Below are 17,877 nucleotides of genomic sequence, written 5' to 3' on the forward strand. Positions count from 1 at the left end.
CCAATATGGAGAAAAGTAAAAAGCTGTGTTTTATTCAAGTTATGTAGCTCTCAAAATATATTTTATAAAACACCTGGGTGGGTGGCCTTATGCTCATTAGTCTTCATTGTTGCATCATATTCTTAATTAAGAGCAGCAGCAAGAGGCTAACTAGGTTGCTATGGAATACATCTTAATGTAAATAATGACAGTATTTATTTCCTTGTTCGCTCTCAGAGGTGCTGCCATGCCTGGCATTCATAGACGCACAAAATACAACTTCTCTGCTTTTCTTCTTGAAAGTGAAATTATAGAAAAAAATGTCATATTTCCCGCCTCCTCTCCAGAATAGGATTGTGCATTGGGGAGGAGTGCAGGTTTGGGGTCAAAGTTCAATGAGCTGCACAAGAGAGAAGAGAAACTCTCCTCCCTGGAGATAAGACGTTTTTCTTTGTGTAATGCCAAACTTACAGTTTTTCTGTCACTTCTAATTAATTCGAGTTACATCCCTGATTCTGGTGTTTGACTTTACAAACACATCTTGCGAGACAGGTTGAGTGAATATCCTGTAGCACTGTGAACCATATTTCTGTGGCAAAAAAATGATTAATTACAGCAAGAACTGGAATAAAGTGGCCCCCGTATTAAATGTTTTATTCAGATTTTTCGTTGACAAGGAAGACGTCACTTTGTGGTAATATGTGCACCCAAAGAACAATTAAGCGAACTATAGTGAAGAGGATGGAGAATCATAAAATAGAAGATGAAGAAGAGAGCTATAAGAGACCTTGCTGGTGGAAATGTTGCATACAAATCTCACTTGCTGCACCGTTAACATTTTTGTCCTCTGTTTCCTATGAATCTTTGTTTATGTTTATCCTGCTTTCAGCCTCTGTTTTTCCCGCTACCCTCCCGCCCTCTGCCTAACCTTCCCTACCTCACCCCGCCAAATTCTCTTCTTCCCCCTCCCCCTTTGGCTAATTTCTTTGCTCAGGAGAGGCAAACATCATTAACGACGATGAGTCATTAACAATGTAATTAAGGAGGGCGGGTCATCTGTACAAAAGAAGTCTTTACTACAGAGCAGAGGAACAGAGACAAAACAACCAGTTTGAGGTCGTCCATCTCTGGCAGCCAGGCTCACAAACACACACACACACACACACACACACACACACACACACACACACACACACACACACACACACACACACACACACACACACACACACACACACACACACACACACGCTCAGTTCAAATCAGCTCAGCCTGGACGAGTCTCTCATTGATTACTACTGTCCTGGCACCTCCACCTGAGCTAAGAGGCACGAGATGAGAGAGGGACGGCTGGAACTGTGAACTGTGGTCTGATTGCACTGTGCGATGGTTGAGCCGTGTGGGAGCCGGGCAGTAATTGTGCTTTGTATTGAGCGAGTGTTGTCAGGCTGGCTATTAACCTTTCTAAGCAGCTGGAGTGGATAAGTGGAATACTACAACAGGAAACAGGGCTGAGTGACACTCAGAAAGGGAAACCGAGACAGAGGCCGAGACGGAGGGCGATAACTAGAGAGAGAAGAAATGAAAAGCACATGCGCGTGTTTTTGAGCAATTTACTGGTTTCACGTCCCAAATACTTGCAAAAAGTTGCCTGCAGCATCTTTAAATGTCACTGAATTTTGTATTTGTTCATTTCTGACATTCTTTACAACTTGTAAAATCAATTATATTAGTTGTGTGTTACAGTGCAGCATATTGTCCCAAAGCTATTCCCAGACAGGAATTCATTAAACCGCGACGGCAATGTTTCTAAATGTTTCAAGCAGACTTGGAGATATCCCACAATATCAGAGCGTATAGCAAAGGCACTGTGATTAAGGTCAGATTAAAACAACTGCCACGCCTGGAAAAGATGATGGGCATTGTTTTAAAAAGCACTGATAGCGTAGTGTACTCTGATAGCACGTGTTTGCTTGCAGGAAAAGAAACCCCAAAAACCTATTACTGTAAAACATGGTGCAGTCTCCGGGCCGTATGACCGTGACTAATACATAGCAGACAGTCTAGAGCTCACAGACCGTGTGAGACTCTCCTAAGCGCACGTGTTATTGTGGTTCATGCAGGTGTAAAATACCTGGGGGCAAATGAGCCGCAGTGGGAATTTCAAGGTGAGGAGGCTGCCAAACATTTGCCACCGCCACAAAATGAGGGTCCATTGAGTTCTTTCTGCCCCTTTAATCAAGGGAGCACTTTCAGTCTCTGTCACCGTAACACCACTTTATTTGGAGGTCAAAGTCAGAGTACACCCATTGCTATGTGACTAATAATCCCCAAATCCACAGAAAATTGTACGTCTACGCCATGGTGAGTAGAACCGGTCAAACTTTGTGCCTTTGTTTTCATGCCAATGGCAATATCAGTGTGTTTTAGAATCTCCATAATTGCTTGGGTGAATACTTTATTATTTTAACTGATAAAAGTGTTGGGTGGTGTAACAAAACAAATAGCTGGGTAATAATAAAACGTCAGTGTGACGCAGGATGCAGACAGTTACCGGTGTCAAATTCAGATACGCTGCGTCGCGATCCACCTGCCGACCCTCGACGCCGACCTTTTCACCTTGATACCAGAATAAAACCCACTGAACTCTGAATTGTCGGTGGATATAAGGTCAATTTTATGCAGCAGAAATGTCCAATACTATTTTTGGTAAAATATGCAATTTAAACATGCAATTTCCTCAACCTAATGGAGGATTAAATGAGTACTTCTGATCGTTAATGGCGATGAAACACTTGGCTGATTAGTCAGACAGCAAAGATGTATGTATGACAGCTGCGAAGTCATTTGTCAAGCAAAAATGCGACACCACCATTTCAACTGGATACACTGAGGTAAAAAAAAAAAAAGAAGAAAAGAAAGGGGGCAATTATCCCCCTACAAAATGCTACATTAAAGCTGCAGTATGAAATATTATTTCCTTGATATTTAGTTTGAAATAACAAATTGACCATTACATGTAACAAACAATATTTAACTAAAGTGCCCCTTTAAAAATGTGTGTCTCTGAGAAGCTGTTTCTTTGTATTTAATGTTTTAAAAACCAGACCGAGCCTGAATCAAACAACCAATCAGGGTTAGCTAGTACGTAACTAGCCAATCAGAGTGACTCTACGATCATCCGCTCTCAACATGTCTTGCTTCCGTACTCGCTTGGCAACGTACGCACAGAAGTTGTCATTCAGACATAACTAGCCGAGTAGAATAGACGTTGGCTCGGAAGTTAGTTACAACATTTGACAACCTTGACGTTCCGCGATAAGCTCTTCAAAATGCACGAGGATGTTTGGTGCTTCGTTTGGTGGGAGGGGCTCGGCTTCGTGATTCGAGGCTGCAACGCGAGAGGTGGAAGATCGTGGAACGTGTTTGATCAACTTGTCTACAGCTGCTGTAATCAATAACTACATTAATACGTAATACCAGTTTGAAGCCAAGCAGTGGTTACAACCATAGATCCTAATCTTTAGCCATATAACACTTCTAACGGCAAGGATCAGAAGGCTAAATTATTGCAGCAGGTATACTTCATTACAAAGTATTTTATTCGACTTCCTCTAATGTATGACCGTTTCATGTCTTTTGACATCCCTGCAAATTACCCGTCGCCCTCACCTTTCTAAACCCATCGCTCAGCTGCTTTATCTGTATACAAATCTGTCTCCTTCTATGGTCGTTCATCACATCCCCCGTCTCCCTCTTTCACGATCACCTCTCAGCATCCATCAACCTGCTTCTAAAGCTTCATCCTCAGCCCTCATTCTTTCCTCTACTCCTGTAAACTGTTGTCTTGTTATCTTCTTGTCCCAGCAGCCTCTGCTGCCACCTTGTCCATTCCCCAAGAGACCACTGGATGGATGGATGGATGGATGGATGGATGAATGAATGAATGAATGAATGAATGAATGAATGAATGAATGAATGAATGGATGGATGGATGGATGGATGGATGGATGGATGGATGGATGGATGGATGGATGGATGGATGAATGAATGAATGAATGAATGGATAGATGGATGGATGGATGGATGGATGGATGGATGGATGGATGCTGGAAGTTATTTGCAGCCACAACACAAACAGCTATTTGTGACTGCAGTCCAGAGTAGAAATGTGAAGGTAAGGTGTGGTTACAGTGTAACCTTGGTTCTCTGAGTAAAGAGACTGTCTCTCCACTCGGTTACAATTTCACATGTAACCGAGTGGAGAGACAGTCTTGAGATGATAGAGAACGCAGCTTCATGCAGCTTTAACAGAAACATTGTGGAATGAATTCAATGATAATGAAATGACTGGAATGAGCCCTTTTCCCATTTATGGCTGAGGCACACTGACTGCACAGGTTTGTTGCCTGAAAACTTGATTTTCAAATAAATCGGCTTGTGGTAGAATTGTCAGCCTTTTTTTTTTTTTTTTTTTTGGTGAATTTCCCATGACCAAATACGCAAAATGTTGACCGCAGTATCTCGATGGAAACACAGCACATTTTACACCAACGCTGTGGAGGTAAACAGGCAGATGATCACAAATAAAACCCCTGCAGGCTTAAAGCTTTGAGTGGGGAATCACACTTTGGATGTGAGACTTAAAGAGCCTTCCGGGAGGATGGAGTGGAGTGGGGTGGGGTGGGGTGGGGTTGGGAAGTGGGGGGGGGGGGGATGAAACAGTCCCTGTAATCATTTGATCATACTGATACAAAGCTCTATTCACGGAGACACACTAAGCAGCAGGGGCTGATGTTTAAAGCTTCGAAAGGCTCCTGGAACCGATTCCATATACTTTTCAGCGCAGCTATGCATGTGTGCATTGGGGTGATGTGTGTGTCCAGGCAATGGTGGTTTATATGTGTGGATACACATATGTGCGCCCACACACTAGGGTGCGCGTGAGGTGATTGAGCAGCAGGGCTGCAGCTCTCCCCGAGGGGAGCAGATAGAGAGACGGAAATCAAAGGGCCCGGCGAGAGAGAAGCCGAGCTGCTCTTAACCCACCAACTATGAATTATGCATGTTGATCGATCGCACACAGGCAAACACTGAAAAGTTCCCAACCTGCCAGAAAAAGATGAATTCTTCTTCACAAAATGAAGTGGAGGGGAGGCAAGGAGAAGGAGTATTACACAGAGTTTCCTTAAGGGTATTTAGGTACTTTTTTTGGAGAATGTATACAAGATGCCTGTTGGTAATGGATATACAGTATATGGATATATATTTATTACATCTATAATCTAAAATTTAAAGTTAGTAGAGATCATCTTGTGCTGACTCGGATCAACACAATGACAAACATAGCCTCGGTAGGAAATAGGTCTAGACAAGAAACTTCTCGTCCTATTAAATATACTTTTCATAAACAGTCAACAAGAGGAATTAAACACTTGAAAACCTATAACCCTGTGCAAAGGTTTTTGGCACTTTAGATTCTTATCCACAACACAACGACAAGGAAGGAGGTATCAGGTCGGTTTCAGATTTATTCTCGAGCATGAGACAACATCCCCAAACATACAGCCACAGTCATAAAAAATGATTTTCAACAAGAGGAACAACAAGTCTTACAACAGATGGTATGACCTCCACAAAGCCAAGATCATCATGTCGGCATATAATCACACAAAGAAACGGCAGACAATCCACAGAAGAGCTGGAAGTTGTCCAAGATTCTTGCAAAAGCCTTAACAGCCAGGTACCTTGAAAACCTGTGTGTAAGCGTAACAAGGAGAGGTGCTATTTTGAAGGCTAAGTGGTGGTCACACCAAATAAACCAAAAACACTCAATTTGATTCCATTTGTTTGCTTTGTTTACTTTGTATGACGTCAATAGATGAATAAGAACTATTACCGGATTTTAAAGCACCCTCGCTTTACTTTTAGTGTCTAAAACTGTCATACGTGAAGACAACACAAGGGATCCTTCAGCTTGTAACTCCAAAACGAACCCTGCAAGAATAATATGGTGCATCAAATGAATCTGCTGTGCCCTGAGTTTAGCAGTTTTTGTATATTACTTCAGCTTGTTTCTTTCCTTAAGAGGCTGCAAACAAAACAAAAAAAAATCCTGCTTTTTCACTGTTGCATCACTGTGTGCATTAGTGGTTTTACATACAAACCAATAGGAATGGCTGTAGCCAGTGTTACCGCTGCTTCAGTTATATAAAAGAATATATATTGTACTGGAGAGATTTCTGGTATGTGCTTTACATATTCATAGTAATTGTAAATTCATCAATGTATTCACACAAATAGACACAGCCAAAAGACCCAAAATTGCTGTACTCCACATCCCTACACAGCATAACTAAAGAAAATGTGAGGTCTCCTATGCTGTGTTGCCCCAGGTACAGAAGTGCTGTTCTGACTTTTAGAATTTGTTTTAAAGATGTTAACTAGACTCTTGCAAATACTATTATACAGTATGTGCTTTACACTCTACCATGCATTAAATATAAGCACGCTTAAATGCATGTCCATATGCACATAGACACATAGAGAGACACAATTACAATTTAAGGGCTGATCCCTGTATGTGTATACTGATGGCTTCTGACTCTGAGAAGAAAACATGCTCTTAAGGACACTGTTGGAAGAGGACGTGTGCATAGAGAAAATCTTGTGAGCTATTCATATTGTATTTAAATGATTAAACATTTCTGCTGTATATCCGTTGTACTTACTTCATTTATATGCACAGTCAAATGTCAGAACTACTCAGATATTTCAGAAAATTGAATTGAGGGCTACTCTAGTGACAATGTGTAAATTTGTTTCTCTTTTTTTTTTTTTTTCCAGATTTTTTCTATTGCTGGGTGGCAGCAGCATATGTAGCCAACCATATACTTGTGGGCTCCTCTGGGATACAGCTCTGGCACACAGGTCGCAAATTGCTTAGAGGCCATCACAGTGTCCGCATCACATCCCTCAGGATGAGACTGTAAAGGTAAAAGTACAGGCCGTTATGGCCTGGAAGTAATGGTTGCCTCAAGAGAAACCTTAAAAACTACCATTATGCTGCTATCAAAGGGACATGGTAATAGGAACGCCATTAACGCTTGAAGGGTGCTACCCTGAACTGAAAGCAGGGGGAAAAGCCACTGGGTGTGATGGTGTAGGAGAGAGAGGGACAAAGAAAGGGGGAATAAGAGCTGAATATGCAGCACAAAGCGGAGAGGTATTTATGCTGCAACAAGGCAATTTTCCTTCGTGGATCAATCAAGTTTTTCTGATTTCTGAGTATGTGTAGGCAGCCTGACTGCTGTTGTCACATTCATGACAATAAACAGCAGTCAATTGAATTAAGAGAGACGGAGAAAATGGTCCCGGGAAAGGAAAAAGTAGTGTATTTGCCTGCGTAATGTTGATGCTCAGACACGCCGCCGCCTTCATCGTGCCCGCCGCTGTCACTGAGTGAAGGTTGGCAGCTTTGGTGCAGAGCAGGGAGAGGAGAATGGGCCGGGAAGCAGAATAGATAAAGTTTAATGAGAAGGAAGAGGAAAAACAGGCAGGTTCCCCAGGCAGCAGAGCGCTGAGCAATCCCTCGCACACACAAACACATTGTTTGTATAAACAAATCGCAACTTTAGCAGTCAACTGTAGCATCCATCTGAGTAATGAGAGCTTTCTAATGCGATGACAGCTTCACTCAACGACCGAACGCCGTCAGACGTGAACCTGGCATTTCCATTAAGGCTGTGCTTAGTGAATATTGAGAAACAACTCTCCTCTTAAACTGCAACAGCATGTTACACTCGCACTATATACTGGTGTAACAGTGAGTATAACAGCGGATGTTGAGACGTAACACAAGTGCGGTAGATGTTCAAGTGACGTAACTTCAAATACCGACTCGCTGAAGTTACTGCTTCCCGCTGATCGGTGCACATTACTGCGATGCACTCTGTTCGTGTGCAAAGCGACAGTCTCTGAGCTTTGTGATCGTGTCACGTGTAAGTCAGCGTAGCTCTAACCCTTCAATCTTGTGGGACTGATTGGACTCAAGGTTTTCTAACTCCTGACTCTAATTAGCTTCATCTGATGTCGTTAGCCCTGCGGGAACCTGCACCGTAAATGTTTTAATCATGTATTAAATATGAGCACAATAGAATTATCTGTGTGTTCTTAGTTAAAATATATTGTGCTTGTGAATGATTGTAACTTGAAAGAATGTCTGAACATTATTTTTTAAATGAATGTGTACATAAATGCGGAAAATTCCAGCGGGTTCACTTACTTTTTCTCGCCAGTGCACTTTCCTTATCTAGTCTGTAAACGTCATCCGGTCGTCCTCTCTTTCAGCGTATCTTTCCATCAACACTCTGCCCCTGCCTCGATTTCCCTGGAGGAGTGCTACGAGTGCGAGTGTGCGTACGCACACGCACACATGGAAAAATGCCAACCGTGGCCAGGCAGCGTAATTACACACGGCTGCGACTGAAAGTCTCGCTTTCTCTCGACTCCGCTTTTCCACTACATGTGACTGTTTGAAGGCGATCGTTTGGGTGACCTGGAAAAAAAGGGGGGTGGGGGGGATGGGTGCAGTCCTTGATGAAACAGATACATACCCTCAGCATCACACTTCAGTAATTGGGGCTCGGGGGGATCCGGCTGTACAACAACAAGTAACGGTTTCACATGGGATAACATGAAGGGAAGTGCTGACTATCCGTCACGTCGTCATATCTAGAAATATCTTGTTCAAGCTTAACTGGACATATTGGAGAGTCCTTAAGTATACCTGACGAGGGTCAAACCATCTAAGAAGTGGTGACTGGGCAGTTTCCAGGCAGCATGGTCATTAGGCCACTTGGATCGATAGGGAGGTTGATAAATATTCATTATTTTCTGAAAGTAGTCTTCTAATACTGTGCAAAATGTATTTTAAAATAAATATATACATCCGGTTGGAAAAGAAAAAAAACATTTGTGGCTGCTTTGTTTTTTGGCGGCTGCTGAATATCTAAATTCAGGGAATTGAAGTTCAAAACATACTCATCGGCCACCTCAGAGACCCAATGTACGAAATCTCTGGCGTGACATTCACTCTGAACTCAATCACACGCAGTGCAAGCCCAGATGTACACCCTGAGGACACGCTGAGTGTGGGACATTACTGAGAGAGAACAGTAAATCCTAAGAACACCGCCGCTTCACTTGAAGACAAACGGTCCAAAGCTTATTTCATGTATTTATGGAGTGGTATTAAGCAAAATATGTGCAGGCAGTTCATTCAGAGAGACGTGGAGAACACAAACACAGCATGTGTCACGTCTGTCACTTGTCACTCTTGTCACGCAGTGAAAAGAAGCGCCTCTCGCAGCAAAGCATGCATCATGAAACAAGGCCGCTCTCACCTCCTCGTTTTATTCCCAAGTGCACGTGATTTCTATGTTTTGAGAAATCAACAAAAAAACAAATATAGAAGAGCACGCTGAGACGGAACAACATGCAGCTGCAAAAGGCAAACTGAAAACTGTAGATATTTCAGGTGTTTCTTGAAACCCAGCGCATACGGGTGACTTTTCATTTTATAACTGAACACATTCAAGCTGAAACAACTGGTGGATTCCTCTCAACAACTATTGAATGGATCAATGGAAAATACACACAGACATCAACAAGCTCAGAAATAAGTATGATCATCTTGGTGATCTCTTAACTTTTCACTTAGTGCCATCATAGGTCAAATGTTAATTCATCCAACACTTATACTAATGAGGAATTTATACCAACAGTAAGTAGAAAATGTCAGCCTGGTGACCTGCTAGCCACGATTAGCATGGTAAATATTAAACAAGCTGAACATGAGCATGTTAGCGTTGTCATTGTGAGCGTGTCAGCGTTTAGTTGAAAGCACCGCTGTGCTGAGGTGCAGCCTCAGTGAGCCGCTAGTGTGGCTGTGCACTATTAATCTGGTTCAAGCAATGTCAAACACCACTACACATTCTTTTGTGATTGTAAACACACAAAAAAATCTAACTTGCAATTTGATGAGCTTGAGCTTCACGAGACTGTGAAAATATCTATCTATATATATATATATATATATATATATATATATAGCCATTGTGTCTTGTATGTAACAAGAAGATTTGATTCAACATATGGAAAACCAAAACAAACCCAGGGAGAGTTCCTAATATTAGCCCGCCCTCTCCTCATCACACTCCCCTGGTACGCATGTTAACTTAAGCCTGACTTCCTGAACACCTGCTGGAAAAAAAAAAAAAAAAAAAAAAGATTGTTTCCTACAGAAGAAAAGTGAAATATTTGTTGTATCTCTGCAGGCTTTTAATCAGGCTTTTAATCAGTGACCATCAGAGGATGTGAGGACGAATTCACACACACACACACACACACACACACACACACACACACACACACACACACACACACACACACACACACACACACACACACACACACACACACACACACACACACACACACACACACACACACACACACACACACACACACACACACACACACACACACACACAGAGTATAATGTGGAAATAATGATCATAATTGGCAAGAAGGTTTTGTGCCATTAGGGGCATAATTGTCTCAAAATGCAAACTAAGGCTTTTGTTTGCCTGTGGTCTATCTCTTCATTCAAGGTGACCTTGAATTTAAAGTGGGAACAATATAAACCTTCAAATGTAGCATTTATTAAATCTATCAATAACATTTCTTGAAAGCGACCAAGTGTTTTAATTGATTTTACAGGGAATACATTTTCTGCTAATAGTGCAGTTAAAACACAGTGTATGTAAAGAAGGACTTCATGTAAAGTTAATCCTTTTTGTGTAAAATTGAAATCCATGTGTCAGTGAAACAGACTGAGCTTATGTAACCGTTCAAAGCTCATCCTTTGGGTTTATCCAATCTTTTACTCGCTTTTTTTTCTTTTTCATGTGCACTCCGATGACTATAATGACCTTGTTAGCGTGTTTTGTTTATGAGAATAGAAAGTACTCGGGCTCCTTGGGCAATAGAGATAATGAGAGTACCACTCATGTGGCGTTAGTGAGCTCTTGCGAGCCCTGAGAACCTTTCAGGCCATATGGGAGCGTGCCTCTGTACGCCAGTGGGAGTACAGTGAGTGGTGAGGTTGGGCAGAGCTCTTGTTTGACCTTGGGAGTGTGCTGTACCTCATGCCTTTGGTGGAGCGGTTGTGGAGGTTTTGCAGTAGCTGCGGGAGGCCCAGCATGGCCTCAAACACCACAGCCAGGGAGCCCAGCGTCTCCACGAACACAGCGGAGTCCAGCAGCAGCAAGGTGACGACCGCACACAGCACGGTGAAGCCGAAGCAGAAGAGGAGGTAGTCCTCGAAGGCGCTCCACTGCCAGAAGTAGTGAAGGTTCAAGTCTGGAGAGAGAGGAGAGTAAAGCAAATTCAGACAAAATATTTAACTTGTAGTCGATGTTTGTTGTTCGTATTATTTACGGGCAAGAATGAAGTGAACAGGTGGCAGGTGGAGGAGAGAGGAAATGGAAAGGAAAGCAAAGATTGGGAGTAAGTGACTGAGAGAATTTTAAAATGACAGAAAGCCCGGCGAGATGATCAAAACAAAGATGCAAAGCGAGAGTGAGGAAGTGCGTGTGCCGCGCTGAAGTTGAGAATATGCTTACAATACGTGCAGTTGGAAACGGAAGAGCAAAAGTGACAGGCAGAGAATTGAAAGCAGTCAGTGGGATATAGCGGGAATAAGGAAGGCAGGAGGAGAGTGCAGGAGTGAGAGTGTTTCATTAAAGTATGCATAGAAATTCTGCAAAGACAGCACTCTTAAATCAATACTCTGCACATGCACAATTGAAAGGAACAAAGATAAATTAGATACTCAAAAGCTTTTACATTTCTATTTTGGAATAACGTGGCCTTCAGCGAGGCCAGCCTATACATTTAAGTTTATCAACTTTGGTTTAAAGCTATCTTTTCACTGACACAACCCTATTTATCATGAGTGCCTTCACAATTCAGTAGCACAAAGACCAAAGCTTTTGTTCGTTCTTTAAAACATCAGACTAAAAAGGTGCGATTGTGTGATAGAATGTAACTAATGTGGACAGTCACATTGGTCCTGGTGCCCTTTTCTGTCCTGCAAGCTTCGGGGACGGTCAGCTCGATGCTTGGGGGACGTTTCAGGAGCAGTCGAGGAAGGCTTGTGAGCGGAAAACATTAGCGCTCTAGATTCCCATCACCATCAGCCATCTCTTCAATGGACCATAATGTGAGAATGATCGACAATCTCTCATTGCTTATGTATGACCATTGAGCGGTGGAAAACCAGCTGACATCAGCTTAGGGGGATTGATAAATAAGAACACATTTGTTACCGTGGTGACTCAAGCATGACTCGGCATGCTGCGAACCACCTGATTTCACACTTAATACTACTTGAGTTGCACCTTTATAATTAGTTGGAGTGTGTGTGAACATTTCGCATGTGTGTGCCTGTGCTTGAATTTCACTGTCAAGGGAGGTCAAATGTCAGCAGCACGGACAGGTGACATGCAGGCCGTTTTGGGCTGAAACTTTTTTGTGTGTTATTTTTCATTTATTTATCACCTATTTTGTCAGATTGACAATTTAATATAACACAAAATTGTGTTTTCAGTGAATACCATGTGATAGCAAGTTTTATTCCACATTTCGTGCCTCTCTTTTTTTCTCATGTATCCTGTCCTTGTCTCTAATGTGGAAATACTGAGCAAAAAATGTCAGAAAATAGTTTATAAATAATTCTCACAAGGTGATTGCATTTTCGGTCAACTAAAAACTGGGTTCTCAGTTCTCAGGTACTCTATTTAATGCTCCCGTTGTCCGAGGGTGAAAATGACCCGCAGCTGTGTTCAATCAAGTTATATTTTATTTTATATTTTTATTTTTATAGGAGGCTGCAAGGGTTTCTTTAAAGAAAACCCTCACAGCCTCCTTATCACCAATGATCCCAGAAAATATTAAAATAAAATAGAACTTGGTTGAACACAGCTGCGGGTCATTTTGACCCGAGGACAACGGAAGGATTAAATTGACACAGAAGAGAGAAAAGCAGCAGCAAAATTGTCAATTACTCTTTTTGTGTATCGACTTTTTCATTAATCAACAAACATTTTCAACACCAATCAGTTTAAGGTCAGGACTGGATTAGTTTGTGTGCTGTGCTCTGCTATAACATTTAATTCAGAAATAGATTAGTGAACTGAAAATGAATCAAGTCAAATAAACTTCATTTATTTAGCCCTACATCTCATCATACATCCTCTGTCCTTAGTCCTGAAAATGTGGGACTTTAAAAACAGAGGAGGTCTCACTCCTCCAGAACGAACGCACATGCAAAATATGTTATGTGTGCAGGACAGAAAACCACAGATTTACAGTAAGTACAATCAGTATGAAACATTTTGAAACAAATTTTTAACATATATGAAGAGGACAGCTTTTACAGTCAAAATATTGATAAATGTTTCATAGTTGTCACAGTAATACATTTGGCTTTTTGGCTGCATGCCGTACTGGTAACACATTATAAAGGGACAGGCAGTGTTGTTCCTCTGTTGCCTGGTAGGTAGAGGTATGTGAGGAAACTGCAATGATTTCCCTGTTGATGCAAAGAGGAAACCAGCAGTCACAATTCCTCCGTCTCACTGAAAGAGAAGCAGCTTTAAGTGCGTCTCTGTCTGAACAGGGACTTACGCATTTACAGTATATAATCTCACATGATGTATGTATGTGGTCACACAAAATATGCATGACTACGCCCGGACACCAGGCTGGGACTGTTTTCCATTCTACTCCAGTGAGCTGCATCTGCCGTCGCATCTCGGGACAGACAGAGTGAGACATCACGCGGCAAGTGCAGAGTGGCATGTTTGTGGCAAATAGGGAACGTGATTAATGACTTTATTACCGGTAGCCACAAAAGACACATCGCCCACAGCTGACAACAGGCGAGTGAGGTGAGAGAGGAGAGGCCTAACACAACGCAACGTAACGTAATGCGCACACACACACACGCACGCACGCACGCACGCACGCACGCACGCACGCACGCACGCACGCACGCACGCACACACACACACACACACACACACACACGACATGACAAATATATTCTCTCTGGGCAGACTTGTGTCTGTTATCAGAAAAACTATGACGTGGACAGAAGTGCTGGAGACCGCCGACAGCCTGCCACACTTCAGTTCTCGACAAGGTATTCCCAAATCCCTCCTCGCTCCTGATGCCCCTTTACTTCAAAAGGACATCATGCCATTGCAAAGTCATTGCAGCCACCGGGGGCTGCCAGATGGAGACTGGAGAGCCAGGAGAGGCTGCCCTTTATCAGGAACATAAAAGCCTTTTCGTTTCCTTTCGCAAGGTGGTAAAATATAAACATGCTGACAGCAGCAACAATGAGAGTAGCGTTATTTCAAAACTACCGTCAACTATTCAGAGCATAAAACCTCCAGCCGAGGCACTCACATTTCAACTCTCGCATTTTTTTTTTTTTTTTTTTAGCTCATCTCACCCTCCCCTTCATCTCTCCTGCTTAACGGCAGCACACACACGCACAGACACCGAAATACACTCTTGTCTTGTACCCTTACCAAGCAATCCAATCTATTTCATACATAAAGCAACGCACCAACTTACCCCGGCTCCCTCTTTCTCTCTCCACCCCATTTCATCACTATACAGCCCTGCATGTTTACCTGCATAATCAAATTGCCCGGAAGAGTATAATGAAGAGAGAAAGCTATGCATCATTCATGGACTCATCCCTTTTATTTGTTCTCCTCTCATACCGTGAATCATCCCCAGCTTACTTTCCCTGACACTTCTTTCCTCTCAGTATTTCAGTCCCTTTTTCACACACCTCGAAGTCTTCCCTTCACCCATGCTTTCATGGCGGCTGTCCTGTCCCCCCTGGATGGTACAGGTGGCTTGGCCTTTTCCAAACAGGATCTCCTGTCTGGTGTGTGTCAAGGCCAGGGCCGCACTTCAAAGACCCCAGAGACTCCTGAGTGCCAGGAGAAGATGAGGCTCTTTTCTTCACACAGACTCTTTGTTTACACAAAGCCCATTCAAGATCAAACAATTCAATTACTAAAAACGGCAGAGGAAGCGGTCCCGAGGATGCCAATACCTGTGTATGAAGTTACTCTGGGAAGATGTGAAGTTGCTCAGGCAGGATAAGTCAATCAATTTGTGTTTGTGTGTGTCTGTTGAGGTGAAAGTCTGGAGCATTGCCAGCCTCAACAGGTGTAGCTATGGTGTAGCATGGTCTAGACTTTTGCTGGTAGAGCTTAACAGCAGTGTCATGCAAGCTGCAAAGAGGCGGGGGAAGTTGATTAGAGATGGAAGGAGGGATGGAGAAAGGCAGAGGTTGAGTGAGTCAGTCAAGAAGATGTACAGTACAGAGGCTGAAGTCAAGGTATTTCCCATCAGGCTGAGCAGAGATAGAGAGAGAGCGAGAGAGAGAGAGAGAGTGCAGTATGGAAATGAGAGTAGCAACTCTGAGACAGAGAAAAGGATTGACACTGACAGGGGGAGAGCTTTGAGATAGGCTGACTCAGCACTGCAAGTCTGCGAGAACAACTTGGCTCCATGGAGTCTGCTCTGCGTTGTTTAAGATGTGTGAAAGTTGCTGTTTGACATCTCTTGTAGGCTGTTTGTTCGGTGCTCGGCTCGCTGGTCTAATGTGTGGTTAGAAAAAAAAGTATTAACTGATAGCTTCCCTGATATCTGCAGGTAGTTTGTTCCCCAGCTTTGGAGCGTAGTTGACAAAAGCTGAATCCATAACTATGAAAACAAACATTGTGCTCTATAATGATGTTCCCCAGAGGCAGCATGTAAAGTGAGAATAGTAAAGGACCGAGGCAGCTGCCCTGTGGAACCCCACAGCAGCTGCCATGTTTCTCGGGCACACGATCTCCAATGCTGACATAAAACTTCCTCCCTTTGATGTATGTTTTGAACCAGTTTATGTTCAATTAAGTTCAATTATTCAAGTTGAGCAATTCAAACTCAAATGTATATGATTCAAATTCAGTTTCGACTGACACACATTTCTGACTATAATTTCTTGCATGCTTGCATCTGTGTGTGGTTTTCCCAGCAGAATGGGGTTACACAGCATTGCAATACACTGGATAGTGTATCTGAGATTAATTTGTTTTCTGTTGCATTATCTTTTCAGCTTACGTGTCTAAATCAGTTTTGGATTTGTTGCTTCAGTGCCCTATTAGTTCCAAGTACAACCAGTGCTTTAATCCTTTGTGTGCAGTACATTAACAAAATAAATTAAGTTTTGACAGATGGCCACATTTGTTCCTTTGCATTCTTCTATGCATATCTGTTCACAGGTACAAATGGGAAACATTTGCATAACATTATGTGTATTAGAAGTCATTCATGCAGTAAAATCCAAGTAATGCCTTCAGAAATCAATAGTTTACAGGGTCTTTCTTGAAAGCCTAATGGTGAGGCCCTGGGGAGCTGTTTAAAAGAAGGTTTCCTACAAAGCATGTGCTATAAGCTGCAAGGCTTCACAAAACACAAATCCACACTCAACCATAGAAATAAATGCATTTCTATTACAAAATCCCCCTTTCAAAAGTGTTTTCATATCATCATTTTTTGGGCTCTACAACTGCTGCGACATTTTTAGAGAGAACAGAAGAAAATGAAAAGAAAGAAGTGAAAGTGAATCAGTCAATGCTGCTGCAGGTAATTACTGTATAGTGGAATCTATGTCCATTATCGATGCCTGCTTTTTCCTGTGTAGGGCCATGGGGGAGTGGAAGGGACGATCCCAGCTGATTATGGATCGATTATCAGTTCACGAAACATTTTCTGATGATCGTTTTAGCTATACTGTTTACACATTATATTTTACTAGTGCTATTATTATTAATATTATTATTATCATACTATTACATCTTATTTGCAGCATTTTGACTCTTACAAAAAACAAAACAAAAAAGCCATAAAATTAAATATAATTCAAATTTGGGAGGAGCGTAAAGAGGAGTTAAATGTCTTTTATTCATGCTCCGCAGCAAATCATCTTTTGTCAAGAGCACTCTTTCCTGTCCTCCGCTTCTCCTGTCGTAGCACTTCTGAAAGTGGGCAGCTTTGACCTTGCTAATGAACAATGACTGTGTTTTTCCACCAATGATTATTTCCACACCGAATGTGTTCTTTCTCGCCTCTTGACCGAGACGAGGCTCAACTAATGAGCTATATTGGCATCAACAATGCACAACAACAATTCTGCGACCCCTTGACCTCTTCTACATGCTAATGGTTTCCACATTTATTCCCATTTCATAAAAGAATAATAATGGGATACTTAAGAGCTCCATTTCAATGTCAGAGCACGCACTCCTTCTCTGACAAGGACTGAGCAACTTTCACATTATACATGTGAATAGAGCCACCTCAGTGTGAAACTCCTGGCAATGGACAGATAGAGGCATGCAGAAAAGGTCTATTTAAATTTGTTTTTATAGACATGTACTGGTAAAGATATTCAGCTTTACAATAGGAAGACTCATGAGCCTGTCTGAATGCCTGTTGACAGAATACTATATGTATATCAGTCAGTACAGTCGGTATGACATCTCCACGATTGAAAACATTTGTTTCAGCTTCAGGTCCATTGACAATTCTGGTGTATCGTCACCCACCCACATCCTCCACCCCAATTCAATCTACCTTTTAACATTCATTCTGGCTCTACTGGCTCCGTCCACTTTCGGCCCAAAAAGTCAGTGACTGATGCCTGCAGCTCTGAGATAAATGAGAGTGAGTCAGTCGGCTGCGCTGTGCTACAGCAAC

General features: G+C 42.3%; 1 protein-coding gene across 1 annotated transcript in view; it reads right to left on the minus strand.

The window, feature by feature from the left end:
• Positions 1 to 17,877, minus strand: part of LOC138624812 (solute carrier family 66 member 2) — a 42,716-nt gene that overhangs the window by 3,819 nt on the left and 21,020 nt on the right. Inside the window, exon 4 of the mRNA XM_069705347.1 lies at positions 11,187 to 11,403. Within this exon, the coding sequence (XP_069561448.1) occupies positions 11,187 to 11,403 (217 nt within the window). The remainder of the gene's footprint in view (positions 1 to 11,186; positions 11,404 to 17,877) is intronic.

The sequence above is a fragment of the Brachyistius frenatus genome, unplaced genomic scaffold (assembly GCF_029030835.1).
Source record: "Brachyistius frenatus isolate BFR_SWC_R1_liver_20210118 unplaced genomic scaffold, ASM2903083v1 Contig_55, whole genome shotgun sequence".
NCBI classification, from domain to species: domain Eukaryota; kingdom Metazoa; phylum Chordata; class Actinopteri; family Embiotocidae; genus Brachyistius; species Brachyistius frenatus.